General features: G+C 47.3%; 1 protein-coding gene across 2 annotated transcripts; it reads left to right on the top strand.

The window, feature by feature from the left end:
- Nucleotides 1–101: 101 nt before the first annotated feature.
- Nucleotides 102–24,355, top strand: LOC135814530 (probable inactive tRNA-specific adenosine deaminase-like protein 3). Of its 2 annotated transcripts, none has more exons than XM_065327657.1 (8): nt 102–414; nt 1,654–1,708; nt 6,301–6,380; nt 10,809–11,019; nt 15,257–15,368; nt 15,797–16,022; nt 21,922–22,048; nt 24,244–24,355. In XM_065327657.1, the coding sequence occupies exons 1-8, from the start codon at nt 354–356 to the stop codon at nt 24,245–24,247; spliced, it is 876 nt and encodes a 291-aa protein (XP_065183729.1). In that variant the 5' UTR covers nt 102–353; the 3' UTR covers nt 24,248–24,355. The 2 variants fall into 2 exon arrangements, with proteins under 2 accessions (XP_065183729.1, XP_065183728.1); XM_065327656.1 differs by lacking the exon at nt 24,244–24,355 and adding an exon at nt 22,765–24,191.
- The last annotated feature ends 69 nt before the right edge of the window (nt 24,356–24,424 follow it).

Consider the following 24,424-nt stretch of genomic DNA (forward strand, 5'->3'; position numbering starts at 1 on the left):
CATCACGTCAAATGCTGACTGACGTAGCGCATCGGCGCACGTGAGCTGTGATGAGTTCATTTGGGTTCATTACTTTTTTGTTTGAATCTTTCTTCCTGTGTGCTTTTTGCTTTGAAATCGATACGAAAGGTGCATGCAGGCATGATCGATGTGACTTTGAGACTTGGGAGGCGACGTGCTTGTCTTCTATAATCTTGATGGGAGTGCTACATCTGCAGGATCATCAAGTCTTGCTGTTGGCCAGTTAATGTACAGTTTGCTTGCTGGAATTTTTGCACCTGCAAGTGTTTCATCTGCAATACTAATTTATTTGACATTAGTGCTAAGGAAGTTGTGGTAGCAGAGCTGTATCAATGTCTCGCTCAGCATTTGAGGCTGTTCTCGCTCACAAGTTTTACAACGATGTGGAAACAGGTAATGCCCCTGTACTCCCAACTTTTCAAACAATCTTGTCCGTCATATTAATGAATCTGGTGGATGGTCTACTCGATAATCAATTTTAAATCAGGATGATGTGGAAGTGATGCTAAGTAAAAGATATTACAGCTTTGGGATATGTACAGTACTCTAAATAGTATGGGACTAGTGGGTAGAAGGGAGACTAACTGTTGATGTGAGTAAAGTAGCCAGACAGTACAACCCACAACAGAAGACAATCGGGGTACCGTTTCAAAGTACTCATATAGCCGAAGACAACACAAACCAAACATCGTCTGGCCCAAGTCACAGACCATGCACAGTCAAGTGCAACTAAGGAGTACATAAATTACAATCTGGCTCACCTTCTCACCTGTTAGCCAGATGCCTGCAGTATGCTTGCAGTATCAATCTTGCGGCCTAATAACGTAATTGATGACTGAGCAACCGAGCATTTACGACGATTCAGCCGGAGCCCTACCTCCTGAAGACGATGCAGCATGAGTCGTAGCGTATGGTCATGCTCATCATGCGTGGCCCCAGCAACCACAGTGTCGTCCAAGTACACAACTACCATTGGCAGGTCTGCTGGCAGCTGATTTATGACGCGATGGAAAATCAAGGGTGCTGATGCTACCCCGAACGGCATCCGATTATAGACAAACAGACCTTTCGTCGTATTGATGACTGTGAGTGGCTTGGACTCCTCCTTCAACTGTAGCAGCTGATATGCATGGCTCAGGTCGAGCTTCCTAAAAGATGGGCTCTTAGTCTTACTTAGCGCGGCATACGAGTCCTCAATGTCAGGTAGTGGATATTTTGTCAACCCTGGCCTGCTGGTTTACTGTGCAATTGTGGTCTCCGCAAATTCTGATTGCACCGCTGCTTTTCATGACGGGAACGATCGATGCTGCTGCTGCCCACTCGGAAACCTCAACAGTAGAAATTATTCCTTCTACCTGCAGCCATGATAGTTCGGTTCTACAGCCGACTGCAGGGCGAATAACACCGAGCGGGCTTTGAAAAATCTCGACTTTGCGCCCTGGGATACTGACAGCTGTACCTTCTCCTACTGTCAACTGACTGGAAGAATCTTTCCGGCGTAAGTGCCGGAAAAAGATATTAGGCTTTTGACAGTTACATCAGCTCACTCCCCACGCTGGACGTTGCTCACGCTTGACACGCCACTTATTTCTTTGTCCGTTTGCTTTTTCCCCCATTTTGTTTGATGTGCAGACAGATTTTGGGCAGCATGCATTGCGGATGCGAAGTCAGCATCCAAAGTCCTAAAGTGAGTATCTTTTGTGCCTGACAAACCTAGGAGAACTTGGGTGTGTATACCAAGAGTATGCAAGCCAGAGAGTGCAGTTCCCGGAGACAAAAGCCCACATTGAAGTGTTGCGGTCCGGTCATGGTGGCTTGCTTACCTTTGTTGCATGATAGTTGTAGTGGGTGAGTCATTGGATGCAGTAACGGGATGATGACCAAGTATTTCGCTCTGCCTTGAAGTGTTGACACTATGGTCTAGTGCTAGTAGTGATGCCAGGTTCTTCTATTTGACCGGACCAGACCACATGCTTGCAGACACCAGCAGTGACAGTTCACTAGCCACGCTCCATGGCAGCAAGTAGTTGTTTCTGACCAGTTTTATTTCGTTCCGTAGTAACTCGATGACGGGAACTCATCAGAGGAGAAGTAGGTATTGAATGAAAGGTTTTGAGCTAATAGTACTGTTTCATAGAAGATACTGGCGCAAGGTGTGAACACTCAACTAACAGACACATGTGACGAACTAACATGACATGAACAGTGCAGAATGTAGGTGTTATGAACCCTACCAGACCCAACTAGCAGTAGTACAGTGCTGCTCAATGAAATCCAGTCGCTTGTCACTCAAGTACGTGCCGGGCGTTGCGCAGCCCTAGACCTGCGAACACTGGGCTGCGAAATGGTGCAAGGCGCAAACTCGAGTGACTCGACTGGATTTCATTGAGCAGCACTGTACTAACTAAGTCAATCACAAGGAGTAAGAGAGGTACACAACTATTTTTTTCTTGTAGTCACAAAGAATATTCAATCATTCATTACTGGAGTGGCGACAAAGATGGGTGTAAGGTAGAAGCCAAATGACAGCCAGCAAAATCTCATTGGATGTCTATATTGTAAAGTCACATCTGAAAATTGCTAATTGCTCAAGACAAATTCCTCACGAACCTTGAAAAGTCAGTCGACCATAGGTACACACTCCTCTCGGCATACTGTGTGTAAGATCAAATAATACAAAGCCATGTACTGAAATGTTTCAAAAGTCCGAACTTTTGTATAGATTACCAGAGCTTCTTTTACAGGCAAAACAAACACAATTGACGGAACAGTAAGAATAGCAAGGGTTCACGAGAAATAATAACTTGGTGCGAAAGTAAGAAAACAGAATAATAATGCCCAACAGCGCTAAAGGCAACATTAAGAAAAAGGAAAATCATAAACCCACGTAGCGTAAAAATTGCACTAAATAATCATTTAAATACTTCAAGTAATAAGAAAACCGGGTGAAGAAACCATGAAATCATAACAAACTAAAAAACTGATAAAATATTTGAAAAGGCGGCGAGATGACAACAGTTTAAGGATTGCAATAAACAGAACCAGCTGAAAAATATCGATTGCTCTGAAAATTTGGTGGGCGGCTGCTCTTAGGTAGTGTATACAAATGGCGAAATGAAAAATAAAAACGGGGTCTCAATGCTAACTGAGATATAGGCGATGACAATTTCACTAAATTGTCAAATTTGTACAGAATTTGTGATGGGTATTTCATCAAGAATCTGATTTACAATCTTCCTCATTTTTTGGCTATTGAATGCACTAAACGTGTACGTGCCAATTAGAAAAACAAACAAACATATGCTTCAATGCTCAATTTCGCCATATAGGTGCAGAATGCCTTTTTAATAAGTTTGCTTTGGTGCATGTACATGCACAACTACATATCCCATGTACATGTACATGTACATATACATCTACCCTTCTCTACTAGCCCACCCCCAACCCTGCAACACACATAGGCACACGTGTGCACACAGACACACACAGACACACACACACACGCACACACGCATGCATGCATGCAAACACACACACAGGGCACACACATGCCCGCACGCCCGCAGGCAATGGCTCCAATGAAGATTAGGTTACTACTTCTTTGCAAAATGCTGCATGACAGAATCGATAATCCGGCGGTTGCTGGTGACCCGTGAGCTGCTGGCCGCCTTGTCGATAAACAATAGCCGTATGCCCATTTGGGGCTTTCTTTGGTAGGCCTGGACGAGGTAATCGTACGTGAGGCCAGAGCCTGCCATCTTGAGGAGCATTGTCCGGGTCAGGATGTTCCTGAGGTGGGGCAGCAGTGTTGCCAGGCACTTCTGCTGGTTGGCCTGGTACTGGCGTTCCTTGGCAAAGAATGCGATGCCTGTTGTCGCAACCACCATGTCCTTCTTGGAAATGGCGACATGCTCGAGGATGGCGCAAAGGCCCCACACATCTGCCAGCGCTGAATGTGCATCTGCAAGGGGATTGGCAGAGCAGGATTGGTACAGAGAAGATAGGCTGTACGAAGCTTCTCCTGGTATTGCAGCCCTTAGCAGCGACAGCGTCTCGCCAAAGCCCACAGCCTTTGACTCCATGGCAATGCAGCAGGAATCCATTGCATTGCTGAGGACACGAGCGTCAAAAGCAAAGCAATTGATAATAAAATGGTACATGAAAAACCAAGTGCTGGACCACAACGGAGAAAACAAACTTACAAGAATGGAATGTTGCACCACCAGTGATTGGACTTTGCAAAATACAAATATGGTCACTGCTCTGTATGCATATTGCATAACGGCAAAACAATCAGCAATTGCATTGCGCACTAACTCACTGCCCTTGGTATTGCTCTGGCCTTGCGTGATGATCACATTGCTGCTTCTGCTGGTCGAATTCCATCTGATGCTCAAGCCTTGCCCTGGAAACATCTTGCATTCTGTCCCATTCCGCGAAATTGTGCAGGACAGAACACGAGTAAACAACAATAGGTACGGTGTCGATGTTCAAGTCAGTGGTGTGGTTCAGGATTCCCCACCTTGCCTTTAGCCTACCAAAGGTGCACTCAACCTGATTCCTGGCACTTTTCAGCTTGTTGTTGAAGCCAATCTTCCGGTCAGTTGCCTCGGTAGGGAATTCCTTGAGGACATAATTGCATAAGCGGGTATGCTGGATCAGCAAAGAGGACTGACTGGTGGTGCCTTGGTGCCGTCTACAAGTAGTTCGCGAGCAATACATGTACAATATTTGGAAAACCTCCATCCCAGAATTTGCCATTAATTGAAGAGTTTGCAAAAACCCTCGCATCATGGACAGAGCCAGGCCACCGGATGTCCACATCTGTGAATATGCCCTTCTCATCGCAGATGGCTTGACAGTTGATTGAATACTTTATCTCGTAGCAGAAGTAGTTGGGGGGGGGGGGGGGGGCATTGGAGATGGGCTGGTGTACTGCTATGCGCATGCCATGGACACACCTGATCGCCATTGGGAAGCCAAACTTGGTCTCGTACACCTGTATTGTTCCCTCCCAGTCTTCCTTGGTTGCAGGAAACACGATGTATCTGGGGCCTAAGTGCGTTGCTAGAGCTTCCCATACTTGTTTCACCACCACACACAATGTAGGGACTGCCATGCCAAAGGCATTGCTTGTCATCCGGAACGATCCTTGATCCTTTCAGTAATAAAGGGTCATGGCGAGTTTCTTCTCCGCTGGTAGAGCGTCAGCACGAAACGGCTGGTCACGTTGAGAAATGTATGGCTTCAATTGCCCCAGCAGCTCAAAGAATTTCACTTTTGTAAAGCGGAAATTCCTTCAGCACTCTTCTTGGTTGTCTGACGTCCATATATTCGTCCATCAGATGTCAGTTCGCCCCGGAATCTTCCAGCTGGTCCGAGCCAGCCTCCACGCTTGCCTGGCCGATTAGCCAAGCTAACCTCACAACACCATAATCACTGCTCAGAGAGAGCATGGTTTGCTGTGTCCGCCGACGTTTCTCCATCAGCACTGCCAGGAGTAGGCAATTGTTTTTTTTGCTATACCAATAGCTGCCTCAGAAACCGCCAACGTGGCAGGAGGCTCGTGTTGATCGACTCTTTGTTGTTGGCTTCTAGCACATAATTATGTTAGACCAGCTAACACGCGAAGAATAGAGGAAAGAAGACATACGGCTTCTCTACTAGGTTGGTTCATCATGACACTTGGTTATTTTGCCTTCACAAAGACAACAAAAAACGTGTAGCCCTTTTCGGAAAGGAAAACTACATCTACACTAAACATGGCCATGGCATGTCGACAAGTAAAGCCAGAAGAAGCGCGATCCCATTCAAGAATATTTTAGCGCTCACGAAATTACCTCTACAATTGTACTTTGTCATTAAAACTACAAAAGTTCATGAACTCATGTACCCTTGGTCACCTGACAGACTGCGCATCCAAGGCATGAACACTTAATTCTATGTACATGTGCGATTTGTGATACCACATACTTGGACAACTCGCAGCCAATCACCTGCAGCCTGTATCCGATCGCCCCGTACCACCGTTATGTAAACGGTTGAAAAATAAGCCCAGGGCTGAATAAACCCGGTCTTATTTTTCTCATGTATTACGGCCCCTGACTTTGTTTACCGAGCGCTGCCCGTATTGAAACCTTCTTTCAGCTGATTACTGCGAAGTAGAGAGTAATAATGGTCTCTTTTGCTTTGATTAGCGACGTAGTAGTGTAGCAGTGTACTACATGTAGAAGTGGGTGTCTTGTATAGACGATTTCTTTGTTCTTTTTTCTACTGCAGGAGCCTGTCAGACTCCTTTCCGCTGCCAAAGTGCCTGAGGCATGTGAAGCGTATCAGAAGAGTTGAAGTAGATGAACATAGTAAGTCATGATCTGGCATATTTTTTCTTTCGTAGTAGTGATGAAAATAGGGAAAAATAGGATGTTGCCGAGATGCGACTTCAGGGATACTGCTTTTGAATGTCAGGTACGGCGCTGCATGGTCATTGTAAACGCTGACTAGCTTTGGCAAAATGGTGCTGTTCCATAAGGGCAGATCAGCTGCAATCTGCTCGCAGTGCGAATATGGTCCAGCCCAAACATAGAAATCGCACCACTGGGCACCACTGATAGCCAGCTGTCCCTGTACCTGGGTATAGTAGGCATGGCCAGTCTTCAGCTTCAGGCTACTGTCTACTAGAGTCAAACAGAACCCGGGCTGACTAGCTGCGTCCTTCATGTTTACACCGTCACGAAACATTGCGTATGGGCATTTCACTTCCAGCAAACCAATTGGGGGTTTGCCGTTGGGTCGTATACGACACGATGGGGAGTTGCACCGAGAAAAGGCAAGGAGGTGTGCAGCAAGAGACCACACTGCTGCACTTCTACTGGTGATCCTGCTTGTTGTTTGACTCTGCAGTAGTGGTCTACAGCCACCGCTTCATTCACCCGACCGTGTCTAATGCTGCTTATATTACTGAGGTCTCTTGGTGCAAACAGGCCGGTGAGGAAGGCAACAGACGCGGTCCTGTTCCTGATCACCTTGTGGAAATTTGATGACGTAAGAACAGTACGGTGGTATGTTAGCCACAGCTCATTTTCACTCTGGCCCAAAGTGCCCCGGCTCACCTGCTGTGCATCCTGAAGAGTGATCTCCTCCACGCCAGCAGTAAAGAGACGCAGAGCACTCGCTACGTTGAAACAGCACAGCTGGGAAAACGACTGTGGGCACTGGTGGCTGACTGAGAGGCTCGGGTACGGATGCCAAGGTGGTCTGAAGTGTTGATGGAGCAGCAGGGGCATCCATTACAGGATTTTGCACAGCTGGGAAAATGACTGTGGACACTGGTGGCTGATTGAGAGGCTCGGGTACGGATGCCGAGGTGGTCTGAAGTGTTGATGGAGCAGCTGGGGCATCCGTTACGGGATTTTGGCGAAGCTGATAGCTTAGAATTCTTCCTAACGGCGCGTCTCCAAATGCCGTTTTCCTATATGCGATGTTCCGTTGGTCATCTGGCAATATGTCTTTCATGCGACATGGATGTAGCATGGGCCGCATTGCCATAATCTCCTCCTTTGGCAGAACACGGGCGTTAGGAGTGCGGGCCTCAAAGAGAGAGCATGTGACAGCCTTTCTCTTACGCTCCGCATCAAACTTTGGCCGCTGGATAACAGTCTGCATGCTTGGCTGTGCAGTGACGTTGCGTTGCTGAGGACCCCAGCTCCTGAGCACAGACGTTACGGGTTCGTCACGAGGCACTGTTTGCTTGGGGTCTGGACGTGGCCCATAGTACTCCAAGACCATGAGGAGCGCAAACACGTGCTGGCACAGTCCGCCGCACTGGCCTGCTGGGCAACCTGCACACTTCGCAAAGGACACAGCCGTTTCCAGTTCCTCACCCTCCACTTGAGCTAGAACTAGGCTCATGGCATACTTCTTCTTCTTGGACTGAGATGCCCAGCACTTTGCTCGAACAAAGATTTCAGCCATATCAGCACTAGTTGCTACGTCTAGGTCGTGGACGTACCCACCAAAGAAAAATTCATCCCCACGGCGGAGTGGCTTCTGAACGACAACTACCTCGTTGTCCTTGGTGGGGACAAGCTTTCCAGTACCAAGGGGATTGGATTGGATTGGATTTTATTTATAGTGGTGACTATAACAGACAATTGCCTAATAACAATAGACCCACTCGAGGGAAAGATGTAAAAAGATAAGAATAATTAATATAATAGACTATTGGATAGGTGATCATGTCCACGATGGAACGAATGGTTGGGGCACCAGAAGATGGGCGCCCAACTTTTGCATAAATTGTGCATAGCTGAAAGTCATAAGGACTAGCGTGAAAAGCAAGGCATTGGGGTAACCGTTTCTTAAAACGGGCGGAGTTATCCACACATCGAGCTAGAGAGTGTAAATCATTCCACACCTTAGCACATTGGAAGGAAGCGCCATGACGGGCAAAGGCAGTTCTGAGCATGGGCAACTTAAGCGTGCGTGATACAAGGCTGCGCGTTGCAAGACCATTATTTAAGCGCTCGGACATTTGACTTCATGTGACACTGCAGCGGCCTTCGATGGCCCAAGACTGTCGCAGCACCAACATGAGGAAATTTCTGGCGATCGCTCGACCAACCGTCCACAGGGAAAACGGGCTCCTCGACACTCTCAGCTGCAGGCGATGTTGTTCCTGATTTGGACTGCCGGCGTACAGAGGCTTTGGTTTTGGCAGCTCCCGGGTTTGCGTGGTAGAAGGACACTCTGAAGGAAAACTAGGAACGGACAAGTTTTTGCTCAGTAAAAAATCAGAACAAGAAACTACTGAGACGGCGACTAGTACCTACTGTTCAACCAGCTGGGTCTTCGTTCCAGTGGTTTTCTGCCGTGGTCAGATCAATATTTTCTGAGATCTTTCACACGCCACGAGAGTGCTGGAACATCCCGGGCCAGCATTACTCCGCTCGATAGAAGAAGCTCTACGAAAAAGGCGATAACTCCAAGGGACTCGCCATGAACCAGCCTGTCATTTGTGCCCAAACAAGCACCTAACTGCTGCTGGTACTTCAAAAGCCAGAAGCGGCCTGTCATTTGTGCCGAAACAAGCACTGAAAAGCCAGAAACAGCCTGTCATTTGTGCCAAATAAAGCAAAAAAAGTAGGGGTGAAAGTTGGCACTGAGATCCCGAGTTCGAGTACTCTGATTTTCTCCGATCGAATATTCGAGTATTCTTCATCTCCTAAAAATTGCACACCAAGGGCCTTAAAATCACATGATACAACCCTGATTGAACCGAGTGGCGGTCATTTTTCTCGGGTATATTGGTTGGGTCATTTGGGCTCTCTCTACTCGTGAACAAATGTTTACCACACAGTCTGCACATCAATATCTGCCGACTGCTGCTCTGAAACTGCAGATTCCTGTGGTAAATGCAGGTACCATGTCTGAACGAGTACTCTGATTTATTCAGAGTACGATTATTTTTGAAAAAAATCGAGCGAGTACTGGAGTATTCGGTAAAATTGTTGCACCCCTAAAAAAAAAAGGCGGTGCGCCCACAGAGCCCTACACATGCCGTATGATAATGTGTAGGGCTCACTGAGTACTCGAGTGCGCCGCGAGTTGGCTTGCCCCGACCTCATACCCAGGTACGCTACTGCGAAAAGCATCTAATAGAGAGGTTAAGTTACACGGTTTTTTGCCTTTTTTCAAAACGCGGTGAAAATCTCACGTTACGTGTACTTCTTGAAGTAAATTTTAGAGGTTAAGTTACACGTGCGACGTGACGTGAAATTTTCTGTGGCAGGATTCGGGTTTAGTTCACACAAATATCAAATCTTCCAACAAACGCGATAAAACTACGGAAACTCACACAGATTCGATCGGGAAGACCAAGCGAAACTTCCAAAAACCCACGTCACGAACTTACGTGCGGGACAGTCAACTCACGTAAAACACGTCAAATGTTACGTGAGTTTTTTAAATTTTTGACATAAAAGTTCACGGACGTAAAACTTTTACGTGAAACTTAACCTCTCTACTGCAGAATTCTGTCTACTAACTTAGTTACCTAGGAAGGCAGTTCGTCCTGTCGAAAAGTCCATCCCGAGATGATAAAGCAGAAATGTTAGATGTACCGTATTTCCCCGAATATAAGTCGCACCTTTTTACACTGAACTTCATTCCCAACAAAGGGGGTGCGACTTACAATCGAGCATGAATTACATGAATTACTACTGAAGTGAGTATATTGAAACGATATGGCATAGACCTGGAAATGGGGATGCGACTTACAATCGGGGAAGTACAGTACATGTCTGCGTGTACAGTAGCTGTTGAGACATGTGATGAAATGAAAGCAGACAGAGCATTGAAGTGGTGCATATGAATACTGGTTATATTTCACCTGTACATGTACAGTCAACTTTGCGTATAACGACACTCGGCGGGGCATCAGAAAAGTGTTCTTATTCGCGAAGTGTCCTTATACCCGAAGTCTCATTATATGTATTACAGTTAGATGGGACTTTGCTCTGGGCATGGAAATTCTGTCGTTATTCGCGAATTGTCGTTATATCCGCAGTCGTTATTAGCGAAGTTGACTGCACATGCACTTCAAAACCTACAAATACAGAAAATGAGTGGAAAGAGGCATTGTTTCAGCAAAGTGTCACGTCCAATTGAGTATTCACTTAGGAAGTAAATGAGTAACTTACTCCACAAACAGTTCGGAGGACTGTTCTTGTTCTTCCTCTCCTCCCCAATGGTACACTTTTCATGTGCATGTACTATCTACTCTTTTGCAGGATCATCACTTCATGTTCTTCTATGCTCCGCCGAGGAACTGGATAGCCTGCAGGTCCCAGACTGTCAGCGCCTGCTGGAATCACGGAATATCAGCACTACCTTGTTCTCGGAGTATTTGCCTGTGGATGTCCCCATGTCTGCACCACTGACACTACAGCAGTGGACCAAGGTTAACCAGTGCTGGCCATGTGCCTGGCATGAAGACAAAAAGTAAGCAGCTTGTGGTGTTCTTCAACGGTATAATTAGTGCTTGTTCTTCTTTTGACTGGAGGAGCTATTTACTTATTGTGCGTCGGCGGTGTGGTTGTTAGGTACTGCACGACCAAGACCTTTAGACGGTCGACATCTTTGTTTGTGTTCTGCAGGCCAGAGCTTAGGAGGTTGAATTTATGGTGAATTAACTCACCTCCTTGCTCTCCAAGAGCACCGAGCGTTATACCAAAGTGCTTCATACACGGCACAAGGTGGTGTTCAAGAATGTGAAGCTTGGGCGTGATCGGCCGCTTATGGCGAGTAACTACCCCTCTGCGTACACCAGTCAAGAAGTCTTTGATTTTCAAGGCAAGGGATGACAGCATGTCATCATCAACGAGCTGGGCTGAAGAAAATGTTTCTCTGCAACTTGCTTAGGAGGCGAAAAGTGAAGCGTAGCGTTGGCGTATAGTCTCAGCGGCTTGCAGCAGATCATGCTGACTCTTTGTAGGCACAGCGGAACTCCATCTGGGTTCATTAAGGCATGAAGAGTACACAATAGGGAAGACACCATGTCTGCAGTAACTCCAGACTGCAGAGCCTTATGCACATGGATCGCAATGAAAGCACTGGAGTGGAAAGCTTGTCGTGACAAGGTAGGCTCGAAAGAAGAGGAGCACGGACCAAGTTTTATATTCACGGCAGTCAGTTCTTGCTCTAGCTGCGTTACGGCTTGGATGGTGGCTTGGAGCTGTTCTTGTAGTGTGCAGAGCTGAGCAGCAAAAGAGTGCTGCAGCTTGGTGGTTCACAGCAGGTTGCTGGCTAGCTGGCAATAGCCACCGCAGCTGTGCTTGGGCGGCTTGTGTTCTTTGTTCTTGTATTGCTCTTGGTTCATACAAGTTGTGCAGCTGCTTTTGTTTGGCTGCAACTTCATTAAAGCTAGCACTTGACTGGATTGTCAAGTATGACTTTGCTAGCTGTGGATTAAGCTCTTCAGCATCTCCTACTATTGCATCGAAAAGCCAAGGGAAAATTCCCAAATCTAGATGCAAAACTGGCAATCAAACACCTCTAATTTCAATTGGAACCACAAGTGGCCGGATCACATTGTTGTGGTGCTTTGCATGCTGAAGCCTGCTGCCAGAAGCGACAAAACTTGCATGGTCAGCTTTAAGGCCCTCCGGTGTTCGTTCTCCATGATTGCCAACTGCCTGGGTTTGTATTTCTACTTTCGTTGCGAGACAATAGAGACAAGGGCAGACTCCACTTGGCCCAGACAAACCATAGCACTTCATCATGAAGTCGTTTGCTTTCCGTGCCATTTTGTTTGTTGTAGGGCGATGATTTTGTTCTGCGTATGGTTGAAAGGTTGTCGCGAGGTTTGCGGGCGTGTCTTTTCCTGCAAATATTAGGAATGGAATGGTGTTATATAGTGCATTTGGGTGCAGAACATTAACCAATTGAAGTGAAAATATGCTTCGAAGTAAAAGAATGACCACCGTGGTCACCACCGACTTTTACCCACAACTCATCCTCGGGAAGACCATCCCAGATCAACATTCCTGCTTGAGCATTCAGCTCGATGTAATGAAGAACAAGGTCCACAAGATTCTCAAAACATACCAAGGGGCATCTCACGACTGTTCCGGAGCTGTCAAACAAAGGCTCCTGCTTTGCAACGAGCGGAAACGGCGGCTCCTCTGAGAGCTGTTTGCGCATAGCTTGCTCAGACTCCAGAGCAACCCCACAACGTTTGAAATATCGCCTGAGTTTCCCCAGTCCGTTCCACGGAAGTTGCAGATCTGCCTTGATGGCCAGGCCGACTCCTTCTTCCATACCCTTGGGCAACAATCCTGCCGCACGCAAAAGGTCCTCGCTTTCTTCTTTGCGAAGGGTGGCAAGGGCATGAAGAGTCTGTGCTTGACTGCCCTGCTCACCCCCCCCCCCCCCCCACATGCTACTTGCCTGTCCCCTCCAGCACACTCTCCCTCCGACGCAAAGTTGCCTGGGACGCCTCAGTCGACCGAGACAGCAGGGATCCGTTGCCAGGCTGCGGTGCCACCATGGGAAGGCTGCTCGAGAGGACCATCACATGAACGGGCATGGATCATCTTGGTGAGCAATTTCGTGCCTACATCACCTTGCAGAAGACTGTTGTCAGCATTCAGCACAGAACTATTTGTGCAAGAACAAAAGAACTGCTCTTTACGTCTCGCTTACTTACGGCCTCGTCGTTGTCGAGGGCCGTCAGCAGGCCACGGCGGCTGTGGGTGAAGTCCGTCTTCACTTGGCTTTTCTCAGCTTCAGAATCTCCATTGCTGCAGCTGCTGACTTCTCAGGTTGGCTCGAAGGACCATTTAGTAACTTTGGTCTACGACTACTTTTAGATACTCAGACTGGTAATAGAGTTGACTCGGATGGAGAGCCAAGGGTAAATTTATAGTAAAGAAAAAAGGACCAAGAAACTACAAGTTACGCTATAATGTCCACTAACACCACCAGTTACTAAACAATCAGCTCATGCTGTTTAGTAACTGGTAATAGAGCTCTTTATTTATACAGGCAAAGGATACAATTGAGGATAGTTCAGGTGAAACCAGATAACAGAGCGGAACGAAAGGCAGCTCTTCTGGACTACGAAGTCGGCAAAAAGGAACCCAACTCAAAACCAAAACGGAGCCACTAGCAGGCAGAAGGCGCGCAGGCTGCTGCATCGCTGCTGCATCGTACGGTAGTTCGTCACAATGCAGCTACGATGCAGATACAACTAGGTAGCACGAGGGGGAGAGAAGTCATGAGCGTGTTAGTATACCACGATGAGACGCCATGAAGCAACTACGGTAAGAATATAAAACTCTGAAAACACGAAAGGAGCACGCGATGAGAACATGCGATTTGTACCAAGGCGATGATGGCACACCACTAAATATAGAAGATTGTAAACTAACTTATAGTAGTCACGTACAGCACCATAATTATGCAACACTAGGGGGGCTTATGTGGCACCATCCCGGAAGGGGCATTCAGTGACATGATCTTTCAAATACTTCAACGCAACTGTTTTGGGACAACCCTCAAATTCTTCTTCCCCAGCATGATCACAAGCAACTACCAGCTCCTCTAAACAAGTTCTCACAAAAGGATGAGGTGCCTCATACAGTGACAGAATGACTGGTTTGTCAGTGACAAGAGACGTGAGAAAAGAACACCTTGCACACAAAACTACCCTACCGATCACAATGGCACCGGCCAATTTTGTAAACGAAGGATTCCGTTATACAAATCAACTTGCCTCGGCGCCACCAAAAGTTTCCCAACTAGCTACCTAGGGCGGTTTTCCTGGCCTATGCACAGCAAAAGACACGCTCGAAAAGGAGTAGGGAATCGACAAGAAACGATTGAACTACCGCATGCTCGAAGGCAGAAGCTTTCGTTTTTACACGCGATTGTACTGCACCTACTGTACTCTCACACGGTGCTGTTTTGTTGTTTTCAGTGCCTCAGGCTTCGCTCAGTGAGGCCGAGAAGCCGGATGATGAGACCTGGCCCTGAGAAAATTCTCAGCCCTTGAATACGCTTGAATACGGGAAAATCCCCTGCTGCGATGACTGCTGGTCTGGCCTCGAACCCAAGACGCTGTGCACGGATTTTCTCAGTCTGAATCGGCTGTGACTCGTAGTCTGAATGTGAATGTGGAACCAGCCATCTAGTACTGCAGTTGCGCTCGGTGAAATCCGCCTTCAACTTGCACACCCTTGACGTTGACGCCCTGAATGTGGAACGGCTGCGGCTGGACGTACACATGTAAAAATACAATGATGTAATCGGAATTGGTCCAGGGCGCCAGCTTTTGCAATTTTGGGTCAGATTTCATCGAACGCAACTGCAGTGGGGCATTATATGGCAATAATGTAATGGCCAGTTCTATGTCCAATCGCCATGCATGCCACATTGATGAGGCGCTGTTTTGATGATGACTCATTGAATATGAGTGTATTACCGACACGGCCAGTTTGGCCAACTATTACTTACCAGCAACGGTTGTTCTCTCAGCTACCACTATGATTGCAATATGCTACCAGTCACCACGTATGGTTGCCCATTGCACGTTTATCGAGCGTCTAGACTCTAGAGCAATGATTGCGTAGCACTGGATGTGTATTACAAAAACAGAAAGCTGGTAGAGTGGAGTAGAGTTGCTATCCCGTCAGTGATATGGATGGTGTGTTGGGGCCTGCTTGTTCTTGCTCTCTAGAATGACTTTGATACGTGAAGGCAAGCTGTTTTCACCGGCTGATCTGGACTATGTGCATTCGAGCATGCAGGTAGCCATTCAGGTTGCCAAGCATGCTAGGGCTAGTGGACAGGTAAGACCAAACATACATACCCCTCCAACTCTGCATCCACATACAGTAACACCCTCTAACTAAAGACCACCGTGACTAGCGACCAGCCTGGTACTACAGACCACTTTGCCAGGCACGGACAGTTTCACATTCATATTATGGTTGTGCGGTGCAAACCTCTAACTAAGGACCACCTGCCACTAAAGACCGCTTTCTCTGGCCCCGATGGGTGGTCGTTAGTTACAGGTTTTACTCTATCTCACTCTTGGGGACTTGTTTTGAAGCAACTGTAAGTACAGGCATGCTCTGTACTTGCCACAGCCTCGGCCGATACTCTTCGTCTTCAAGTGGTGTTGATTTTGAAGCTGTTATTACGTGTACCTTATGCCTGTGTATGCATGTCCTTTCGTTTCTCCTCTCTCTGCCACCACACACAAACAACACTACAGTCACCCATCGGTGCTGTTCTTGTTGACCCAGCACAGCAGAAAGTCCTTGGTGTGGGCACGGATGAGAGTTTACCAACTCCGATGCCACTCTCATCTCAACGCTCAGCGGAAATGCTGGACCCTGTCTCGCAAGCAGCACACTCGTTGAAGCATGCTGTGATGATGTGTATAGATGATCTTGCTCGTCAGCAAGGTGGCGGGGCTTGGGCGAAGACTCCACACTCTGGTATGTGAATATTACTAGCTCTTGTGTCTTGTGGTAAATTGTCAGACACATACATGTACTGCCCTGCTTGTACTGCAGACTCAGAAGAATGCTCAAAGGACTAGTTTTCCATTTAGGGACGAGCCACCTTTAAGCGGAGTTCCAGAGGTGCAACATTAGCTATCGTCAAACAGTCGTTGGAAGACGTGTACGGGGACCAAAACCTCTGCGGATGGCCTGCGTGCCCGCTCGCAAAAGTCTCTGGTATAGCGTAGTGCTCAAACAATGAACATATGCTATGCTGGCATAGTCCAGGGTTGACTGTATCAGTGATAGATAGAACATACGACGACCTTCGTGGTTTATGTTCTTCTTGCCATGTCTGAATGCACCAAGGTTCTGGTGTACCTTCTGCAGTACGCTCTCAATATGCAGGTCGAAGGCTAGATAGTTGTCGATGATGACCCCCAGGTACTTTGCGCTTTGCGACATTGGGATCCCAGGGCTGCCACTTGCTCCGATTTTACGGAAATCGTCCGATTTTTGATCGCCTGTCCGACAAACCAACTGATTTTGTTCCGAAAGAGGGACAACCGATTATTTTATTTTGAGTGCTTTTTAGTCGAGTTGGCCATTAATTCGGCGCTTCCAGGTCGCGTTTGGCCGGTCATTGTACATGTACATGTAGCTGTAAAATGCACGCGTGCTGTGTTCTGGGGCCCCAACAGCAAGCCATTTTCCTAAAAAATATTCACCGTGGGGGCCCTGCCCCCTGCACCCCCGCCCGGGGGACACCCCCGGATCCCCGTCAGATTTTCTCCCTCCAAGTGGGGCAGCCCTGGGATCCTGTTAGGTCCACACTGAACGGCTAGCGTGGGTGGAATTACCGCCTGGTTTGCATTGTGCTGGGCTTTGAGGTCAAGCCGGCTTCTGGCATATGAACGGGTGCCCCTTCGTTCTTGCTCTCTGGCCTTCGTGCATTCCTCGGCTTGTACACATTTGTTGGTGTGCTTGCCAGGAGACAGGCCTGCAGTGCCCAGCACTGTAGGCACATAGCTCTGGCCCAGGTTCTTCTTTGCCACACTAGCACCGAGCTGAAAGTCATATGACTCAGAGCCGCTGAGGTGCAGACGCTTAGGTGCCAGCAAGGAGAAAGTGTTGTTCAGGGCTTCACTGGGGTTAGATGTTCCACACGGTGCCAGCTTTTCGGCATTGTCGGCTTGCTTCTGCGGAAGATCCTTGAGAAACACTCTCATAGCGGGACTCTGCAACGGCTTACCTCTTGGCAGCTTGGTGAACTTGTATGTTGATGGGTCTGCCAATGTCTTCGCCTTGCACCAACTACCGCAGCTGTCATGCTCGCCGAAAAGATGCTGGGAGATGTTCAGAATAGCAGATCTCACATCATCTGGTCTGTTTTTTGTTTGCCTTGATGGAATACATTAGCGACTTCACGATATGGGCAGTTGTTTTTCACATTTCTCAGCTCCCGGTGCTCTTGCTTTGCTGCATCAAGTTTGGCACCAAAGTTCTTTTGGTGTGGCTGAGGTCTGCCCAGTTCTCAATCCCAATGTCTACCTCTTCTCTCAGCCGCTTTATCGTAGCAGCATCATCGTCGGCAGTAAGAGCTCCCAGCTTGAAGCTTGATCCCGTTAGCAGGCAACTCCTTGGCAACAGAAACAGCAACGTCAGGTTCCATTGCCTTGGACGATTTGTTCCTATTCGCTCGGGACGAAATACTGTCCCTGCTCAACTCTTAGCTAATACGGGGTGGCACTAAAATATTGGACAAAATTGAAATTGTTATAAAAGCCGGTTTGTACAATATATTATATATATATATATAGGCAAAGTTTATAGCAGACTCAAGCAAAGTTTATATACAGTTTATGTACAGAGTGAGTCTGTCGCTATGGGACTCTTTTGAATGAGTTAGATCATTGATCTGGGGGATGTGTCGGCTGCCTTCCGGATCTTTGTCTTCAGCGTCGACATCATCCTTTGTACAGGTGTCCAGTCAGTTTCTCCTAGGCATTTTCTGATCCTGGTGACTAACTGCCTCTCTGATTTTGCCTCCCAGCCATTGTCGTATACCGCTTTTTTCAAAATTGCCCAGAAGTTCTCGATAGGCCGAATTTGTGGGACGTTGGGAGGGTTCATGTCCTTCGGGACAACGTCGATGTGCAGCTCCGCAAGAGCATCCCGAGTGGCTTTTGAGTAATGAAAGCTCGCCAGGTCTGGCCAGAACAGAACTTCATCATTCGCATGCACCTCCTGGATGAAGGGATGCAACCGAGCTCGAATGCACTCCTCAATGTACACTTGACTGTTGATGGCCAGACCTGACGGCTTCACAAACACGTCCGAGTGCCCAGTTTCGCTGATGGCCAGCCAGATCATGACCTTGGGAGCAAATTTTTGCTTTTGCTTCAGCTTGACATCTGGCGGCGTGTTTTCCTTGTTGTCAGTGAAGAAACCATCATTTCCTGGCATCTCATCATGTCGATAGGGAAAATAAGACTCATCATCCATGATGACGACCGTTGGTGATGATGGAGGACAGAGATCTCTGTTCATCTTCCTCAGGCATTTGATTTGGCGGACTTCCTGCTCTGGAGACCAGTCAGGGCACTTCTGACGTTTATAATGTTTGATCCCATTGCTCTTGAGCACCTTTCCAACATAACAGCGGCTTATTGAGAACTTCTGGGCAAGCTTTCCCTGTGTCACACCCTTTTAAGTTTTTGTCCTTGGCGGCTTTGAGCAACTTGTTCTTCTTAGGACCAGGCAATTTTACAGCTTTTCTTCCACTTCCAAGCTCAACTTCTGCGATGGCCCAGTTGCGGCAGTTGCGTGAGCTGCAGGATGCACGCGATTTGGGGATTTCCCAGTGTCGCGGCTGTCGCATCGCCCACCGCATCGCAAAAATGCTTCTGTGAATCCTGCTTTACACAGTCACTACCCCCACCCCCCAGAGACCAGTGCAGTGGGCTTGGCCATTGTTTGTCAAAAAGTCTCAATGCAGCTGGCCATGGTTTGTGAATAAGTCTCCAATTTCCCACTGTATGAAGCCTCATACCCAGTTGGCATGTTGAAAAACTCTCTTGTCAGCTGGGTTTTAGAATGCGGTGCCTTTTTGTTTAGTGGCAAATGGGTAACATACCGTATTATCTCCATTATAAGCCCAGCGCTTAGATTTTTTCAACCAGTCCTGACCCTGGGCTTATATTGGAGACTGGGCTTCTACTAGAGACTGGGCTTCTAATTTTTCAACCACCTGGTACAAGTACATTGCCTATTATTTTTCGTTATATCAGTAGCAGAAAGGCTCCCAGCAGGTACTGGGACTGCAGTTTTGTGCTTCCTGGTACACTGAGTCTGCACTTTAGATCTCGGGGATCACAGACCTTTACCACAGCATGTGTTTATGTGATACTGTGTGACGTCAAACATGCATGAACATGACCCATACGGTTCTCCATTATAAGCCCTGCGCTTATATTGGAGACTGCGCTTGTATTTGTATGTCTCGAAGCCCTCTTGGAATGCGCTTACCGTATTATCTCTAATATAAGCACGGTCCTTTATTTTTTCAATGTACCTCCGCCCCGTGCTATTAATGGAGACGTTCCTTTATTGGAGACTGTTCCATTATTATTTCAACCTCATTTCAGAGGCATGTTGCCATGCCAAATTCATGTCAGACACACACATTTCAGGGGTTTTTTCGCCGGTACAGATAATGAATTTACACAGTGTGCTTATAATGGAGACTGAGCACTTTATTTTTGGAATGCCGCCCCAAGGTGTTCTATTATTGGAGACGTGCTATTATTGGAGACTGTGCTTATATTAGAGATAATACGGTATAATAGAGGCTGGGCTTCTACAAGAGACTGCGCTTGTAATAGAGATAGTACGGTATAACTGCTTGTAGAATACTGCCCAGCACTAGTGGGTTTTTTTTATTCCCGTAGCTATGCAGAAGACGTTACTTCAGTAACGTCTGGCGCTAGCCAGGGTCCACACAGCTTTAATTTGGTGTTTGTGTGTTTGTTTGTTTGTGTCACGGCTGGAGCTATCCCGTATCTGTCCCGTATGTGTGACTACAAAGGCTCTACAGGATTGTACATAACAGCTGTCCACAATATTTGCGGGCTCCTGTATCTGTCCCGTACCGTACCAATATTCGTCGTATTATGTATACGACTCCCTGATGTAGAGGGAGATTTGGAAAGAAATAGGGAGACGAGGAGGAAATTAAATTAGAATAGACGCCGAATAGGTGATAGGATGCGTCCGCATTAACATACATGTACTTTGGAAGAGAGATCCCGTCGTCTCCAAAATAAGCATGAACGAGCGATTCAGCGCCGGTCACAGGAAACGTCGGAAGAGAGATCCCGTCGACTCCAGAACCCCCGTGATCGGCAGAGTCCGCCGGTCCCAGGCAACGTCAGGACAGACATCCCGTTGAGTCCAGAACGCCCGTTATCGGCAGAGTCTAAGCCGGTCCCAGGAAACGTCAGGACAGACATCCCGTCGAGTCCAGAACGCCCGTGATCGGCAGAGTCAGCGCCGGTCCCAGTGAACGTCAGGACAGACATCCCGTCGACGCGCAGAAAAACTAAATCTGCAGCCTCTTTTGCCGTCGGACAGGATACGTATTATAGGAGACTGTAAAGTTATGTAATGTCCAAATTTCCACGTGAGCAGCAGGTCACTCGCGTTGATTTTTCGACGTGCGAGCCAAATAACGCGAGCTGAACTTTCGCGTCGCAGACATCCGGTCGACGCGCAGAAAAACTAAATCTGCAGACTTTTTTGCCGTCGGACAGGATACGTATTAAGGAGACTGCTAAGTTATGTAATGTGCTCCACAGGCAACCATGCATTCGGCGTCGTCATTGGCTCAACAGGTCAATGTACATGTATTACTGCAAAAAGGCCTGAAAATCCGATTACTGTATTAAAATCAACTAATTTTCGCTGGCGATTTAATTTCGCTGATTTCGCCGCTTGGTACCAACCGGCCAAAGTAAATCGCAGGCCAAAGTTTGTCATATAGGCAAATGATGCATGATTGAGCAATGGATGCATGTGAGAGCAAAAATACCGATCGATTTCAAATTTGACGTGAAATTGCGCGTCACGTCGGAAATAACGTGCATCTTAACCCATTCAGCGCTACTGGGCCTTGCCTATGGTACTCTGCATATAAAATGCTAAAAACAGGGCCAATAGGAAGTTCTAAAACTCCAGGGTTCTGGCAACTGGGGTCCTCAAATATTTTGGAAATGATTGCCAAGACTATCAACCACAGGGTGACAGAATCGATACAGTCCCCAAAAAGAATAGCGCATCACAACAGGGGACGCAAGTTTGCTCAAATTGCGTGAAATACGCCAAATGCGTGAAATTGCAGCTGAAGGATCGCTGAAAAGAGAAGAAAAAAAGACGCGTAGTATTTCCAAGCGAGATTCATACCAACGACCTATCGTACAAGAGGCAGGATCATGATCCAACTGACTAACAGTTCTTTTACCCACCAGAGAGTGCCAGAAATCACTATATATCCCATGACGTCTATAGACGTCATCCCGCGCATGGGGGGCATTTTCAATGACGTCTATAGACGTCATCAGCGTTCAATGGGTTAACCTCTCTAATAGAGAGGTTTCTATTTCTCATCGGCCAAAATTTGTTGATTTACAGTATAAGGAGATAAAAAGAAAAGAAGGAGCAAACCAAAAGTAGATGATTATTAGAGAAATAACAATCCGCAATAAATTCTGCAAATACTTTTGCCTCAGTTCTTATAACATGTACGATGAGCTAGGCAAAAAAGCATAAAAGCATAGCGTAGGGGACTGAGCTTCCAAGCTCTCTCGTTTGCCGTGCTGCGTTCTTTGCTGTACAGATAACCTGCAAGCATTCCGAGGACCCCTGCCATCAGCATCGCGGGTGGATAGAAAGGAGACTGGCGTACGCGCTCCCTACCTGTGTACGGGCTATGATCTCTTTGTCACTCGCGAGCCCTGTGTAATGTAAGTTCATGTACAGTGTGTGTACAGCTGTCATACGCGTGGGTCGTCGACAAGGAACCACCATATCCATGTCTAGGATTGTGGGGAATGAACCACAAAGGGTAGTTCTTGGCATATCCTCTACGCCAGTATATGTACGCTGTGTATAATGTACGGTGCTGCTCAAAGAAATAAAGTCGTGTCACTCAAGTTTGCGCCTTGCATTTTTTCGCAGCCCAGTGTTCGCAGGTCTAGGGCTGTGCAGCGCCCGGCACGTACTTGAGTGACTCGACTGGATTTCATTGAACAGCGCTGTAGTATTAATCACTTGCATGGGAAATATAGAAGTTTCTATTCCACTTAGCCTGGACTATGTTGTGTTCGCTCCTAGAACACGACATGTGCCTGTGTGGAGTGCGGTGTGTCACTGACACTGTACGTGCGAACATTTGCAATAGCCATGCTCCATGTCCTTCAACCAGGGTAATGCTTCACTGTCTAGAAAAAAAAAGAAAAGCATAATGTAGTGATTGGGAACCTGTCAAGGTCTAGCTGAAGTGGCACATTCTATCTTTGTCATTGTCATGCTACACCTTACCAAAGCCAGGAACACACAAGCAAGGCTTGAACATGATATACGCTCTTTCATGTTTTGAGCTTGGGCCCGAGTTGTGCCTGTGGTGGTCGACGGGTGGACTGTCGTCATAGCTGGAACCTTCTGCTCTTTCTTGCCGCAGGTGCTCCATGGCGCTTGTCCACAGTCGCATTGGTCGTGTCTTCTACGGCGCAATGTCCAGAACTGACGGTGCGTTGGGTTCACAGTTTTTGCTGCATTGCGAGCCGGGCTTAAATCATCACTTCGATGTCTACCGGCAAGTCTGCGAAGATGAATGTATGCAGCTATGGCCACATCGTTGAAATCCAGGACGGCCTTCAACAAGTGACTTCAGAATTCTGAGAAGGGATTGGCATCCCATGGAAAAGTGGATCAGAGCAATGGGTTCTCGCTCTTGCTGTTATCCTACTCTTGCTCAGTGTGAGGGCATGCACTCGGAGAAGAGCTGTGGATTCTAGCGTCAACCAAGTTATCAGTAAGAATACATGCTGTGATACTAGTGCTTGGTGAGTACTGTATCCGGTCGTTCGAAAGCAACACACTCGTACAATACACGAGTACAATACTACTGGCCAGTGTGCCCTTGCTCCTCCCGAAAACGACAACTGCAATGTCGAACAAAAACTCTCAGCTCAGCTCTGAGACTGACTACTCCGAATCCTCAAGCTGTTGTGGACAATCTCATCTCTGCATATGGGTTTGCAAGACATGCACTTGGTGCGTGCAGTCGAATCACAATTGGTTTGCCAAGACATCTTTGCCGTCCTGTCTGCCACTTGCACTTCCTGTAGAAGTTGGTCCAATACATATGGTCTGGCTAGGACTGTATCGCGGAGCACATGCTGACCACCCCATGCAGACACTGCGCTGTTCATGAACCAGCTTCCGTGCGATGACAGGATATGGCTTTCTAAGACTGCGCTGTATTGCATGTAGGTGCGCTCTGATATCAAATATTAGAATCGTATGGCACTTCACGAAGCAACAAGGAAGCTTTCATTTCGCTGCTCATGGTAGTATGCCACTTACTTTATTCCAATGTTTTACTTTTTAAGTTTTATCATAAAATGCCAGACTCACAGCTTAGGCCAGGTCCACGGGTTAGGTCATGTTACAGATTCTCTACAATTGTAGGTGCATACCCGTGACTCCTGTGCCACTTGTAACAGTTTAGTCTGATTGTGTGGAACTGCGCACAGCTGCTGGTGAAGCCAGGAATTGGCTACATGCAGTGAGTGGTATATTATCTCTTTCCGCACCTATTTCTGCGCAGGACGTACAGCATTGGACTTGTTATTCTCATTATCCATTCTCTTGGGAGCAGTTGCTGCTGCATCCCAGTGCTATTGTCTACAGTATTGTTCAAGACACACTCCCTCATCCACACACATGTACACGCATGTGTGCGCGCACGCATACACGCAAACACACACGCGCGCGCGCGCGCGCGCACACACACACACACACACACACACACACACACACAAACACACAAACACACACACATGCACCAACAGAGACAGATCCACAGTGTAAATATAAGATATTGCACTATTGTGACAGCGTACAGTTTGATGTGCACATTATGTTTCTGCTCAAGGTGACATGTCAGCTCCATTGGAATACAACTGAGTATGATACAATTGGAACAATGGTACTCAATCTCTCAATCTGACGGTAATAATAAATAGATGATCTAGTGCTGTGCCTAATAAAATCGTTATGAAGTCGTAGTTCATCTTCAGTCAATGACGGTTCAAGATGGCCAAGTTCTGTTGTAG

Source organism: Sycon ciliatum, chromosome 4, assembly GCF_964019385.1.
Source record: "Sycon ciliatum chromosome 4, ocSycCili1.1, whole genome shotgun sequence".
Taxonomy (NCBI): Eukaryota; Metazoa; Porifera; class Calcarea; order Leucosolenida; family Sycettidae; genus Sycon; species Sycon ciliatum.